Here is a 3,242-nt window from a genome sequence, read left to right on the forward strand (position 1 = left end):
TAGTTGCACTTGGACCAGCCTTATCACAAGGTAGAGAATGTGCCCTCTCGACTCATTGCTTCTTACGCGGGGGGTTAACTGAACGGGCCACGTTATTTTTCCTCACCTTAACTCCTTTTAATGGGCTTCTGGCCACAACCCGCTTCCTAGGGGCTGTTGTTTTAGATACCTTCCGTTTACCGGTTGTTTTAGTGTTGAAGTTGAGGACCGGAGGTGGAGAGGTATCTCTTGCAGATATAGAAGCGCTGGGGTCACTAACACCTCCCAGACGTAATGCCACAGGAATGCGCAAGCTCTGGCCACCGTCAGTAGCGCTCGCATGGAAAGGGCTGATATGTTCCTATCCTGCAGACCCATCGTACATAATCTCCACCTCTTGGAGTCTCGCCGAGTCAAAACTAGCAGGCCCACGGGTAGGAGGGGCGTTACCTGGGCTTGATCTACCAATACGTGCCAGAACAGATCTTCTTTCACTAGAGTTAGCAAGAGAGACGCCCCCTGAACCCCCTGCCTCTGGAGGAAAGTCAAGTCGTTCTCGGAGGTTACGTGGGGAAGGGGTATGAGATGACAATGAGCGAGAAGGCCCAATTGGATTTGATAAAGGGTCAATAGGAACATCCTGGTTTTGAACCTTGACTCCACTAGATAAGACCCTAGAGTCCTCTCGAATAGATCTTCTGCTCTCTCTTGGAGGCGAGCGATGAAAGGATGAACCATGGTAGTGAGGTTCTCGGTGTCTCGAGGAGGCAGCGTCCTGAGTGGTTCTTGAAGATGCTCTATGATCAGAGTAATGAGTGTTCCGCTGCCTGTGGTCGTCTCTAACGTTGCCTGTAGGAGGTGGCAATTGGTTCGAACGACGATAACCTCGACGGTCATCATGACGACGTTTGTCAGCTTCTATCCGTTGCAGGGCAATCCTTTGAATAATGCCTAGCTTCCTGTCCTTAACAGGGAGAGAATTACGGGGTTTGACTGGGCATGTTTCATCTTCATGGAAGAGTGAGAAGCAGGTGAAGCAGTGCTTCTCGATTTTAATATACTCAAACTCCACTGTGATGATTTCATCAGAGGGTAGTTGAATCTCCATATTCATCACCAGCGGGAGAAAACCGTTAAGCTCAACTCTAACTTTAGCTTCTTCTACCACCTTATCGGCTAAGAGCCCAAGCTCCTCGCCAATGGTTGTGACAGTAGCTTCGTTACAGAAGTGAAGAGGAATGCCATGAATCCTTATCCAAAAGGATATCGAGCTGGGAAACGTCTCAGAGACAGTGGGTTCCCATTTTTGCATCAAGAGCATCCATTTTTTATAGTTGTAGGGGTTCTTACTGAGGATTACTTCCATATCACTTTCAGTGCGAAAGCGGATCTGAAATTTTTCGGGACCTAGGTCTCTTCCTTCAACTCTACCCTCCAAGCCCCATACTTGGGGGAGGAAGTTAAGGATAGCTCTTGTGTTTTGTATCGATGGGTTTGTAACTCTGCCAATAATGGTTAGCTTATTGGCGGCGATGAGGTCAGTATTATCACTGGCTGGGATACGTAGCGGGAGGCGTTTAGTCGGAGGAGGGGTAACAGCTACCCATTTATCCTTGTCGGACCGAGACAAACGACGAGACATTTCGGTGAAGTGGTGAAATTCTTAAACCTGAGTTGGAACTTCACTACCAGAGGTTATTACAACCCAAAGAGATAATCAAAGGAGGGCAAAGTCTGAAAGGTTATTACAACCAAAAGGATGAAAAGTCCTCAAGCGTCCATGAGAGCTGCCGAGATAACAGTGGCCGACGGGAACGAGATGCAGAGGCCTGGCATGGCTGGCCCGCCGAACGGAGTCGGGGGAGAGAACCCGGCGGATGAGGCTTCAAGGACGGGAAGCACTGAAGAAACCACTGGGTAAAGACTTAAAAGGAAAGAATTTGAAAAAAAATTCTGTTTTGCAGGGAAAAATAACCAAAACGGGAAAGAAACCAGTGGTTAAAAAGGGAAAACTACCGAAGTCAACTTTCTAAGGACCTTTCTGGACAAGTATGTCTGGGAGAGCAAATGTGTCTACTTTTTGTTCCGGTATTATCCAACAACCAATCTTCTCTCTTTCTTTCTTTCTTTCTTTCTTTCTTTCTTTCTTTGCAGAGTAAAGTGTAGTTAGCTTAATATTCTTTCTTTTCGACATTTTAAAATCTTTATTGACGTGTGGACGCAAAATCCCTACAGTCAAACTTGGCAACTAAGTTCGTTTAATTTTGTTCTCACTTTTGGCCATAATGCGCTTAATAGCCAAAGTTTTTTTAATGGGAATTTAATCTAATATGATGATTAATGTGTACAACAATAACCAATTTTGTAGTTTATTTATGAATTTTCATTTTCGGATTGCAATAAACATTTGACTTTATGAGTTTTGAATGTTTTCTTGAAATATACTGATAAATGCATTCAAATGTAGCAATACTAAAAACTCAAGTAAAAAGTTTACCTGACATTCTTTAACTTAACTGCCTTTTGATTACCAAAAAAGAAGAAGAAGTTTAGCTAACAATTCAAAAGCGTTTGTAACAATAACTGTCCAAATATATACATTAACACATTTATCATACCCGGCCCAACAAAAAGGAACCGACGTAACCTGCTTGGCGGGAGACGGAGTTATATAGTTTTGTTTTGTTATATGGTTGAAGCATGTTCTTCTAGTGGGTGAACAAGAGCAGAAATTCAAGGACGGTGAGGCTGCCATTGATTCTCTTCAGGTACATCAAATCTTTTGAGGATCTGATAAGTTATACTAGGAGAGGATTGAGTTGATGGTTTTTCTATATGACATACAAACATAATTCGGTGCGGATGAACAATGTCAGACATCAAAGGAAAATTTTGAGTCTTGGAAGACTGCAGAGGTGGAAAGCAAGAACCGAGCATTGCTCGACAGATAATGTCCGTGTCTATGTAACTTTTACCCAAACCCTTGAATACATTTGAGTTTGGTTCTGCTTTTATTAAAGCTTATGTGATTAAAAAGTGACACTTCAATTTTATACTTGATCTTCACCTTTTAGTGGACTGTCATTCGCACATAAAGTCTCACTTGTGTTGTTATCTCTACTCTTTCCTCAGTCAAATGAAAACGAGTTTTACATTTGATGGAGCGTCTTGGGATTTTGAGGAGTTTCTTGACTAACAAGTTATCTTGGAGTGTAAGACAAGTCAAAGTTAGAGTGTGTGTGTTATTTTTGGGAGAACCGGAT

The 3,242-nt window shown here is 43.0% G+C and overlaps 1 protein-coding gene across 1 annotated transcript; it reads right to left on the reverse strand.

Annotated features, from left to right (window-relative positions):
- Nucleotides 1-340: 340 nt before the first annotated feature.
- Nucleotides 341-1,621, reverse strand: LOC125582196. The gene has a single exon (XM_048748766.1). The coding sequence runs from the start codon at nt 1,619-1,621 to the stop codon at nt 341-343; it is 1,281 nt and encodes a 426-aa protein (XP_048604723.1).
- Nucleotides 1,622-3,242: the final 1,621 nt, after the last annotated feature.

Source organism: Brassica napus, chromosome C2, assembly GCF_020379485.1.
Source record: "Brassica napus cultivar Da-Ae chromosome C2, Da-Ae, whole genome shotgun sequence".
Lineage (NCBI taxonomy): Eukaryota > Viridiplantae > Streptophyta > Magnoliopsida > Brassicales > Brassicaceae > Brassica > Brassica napus.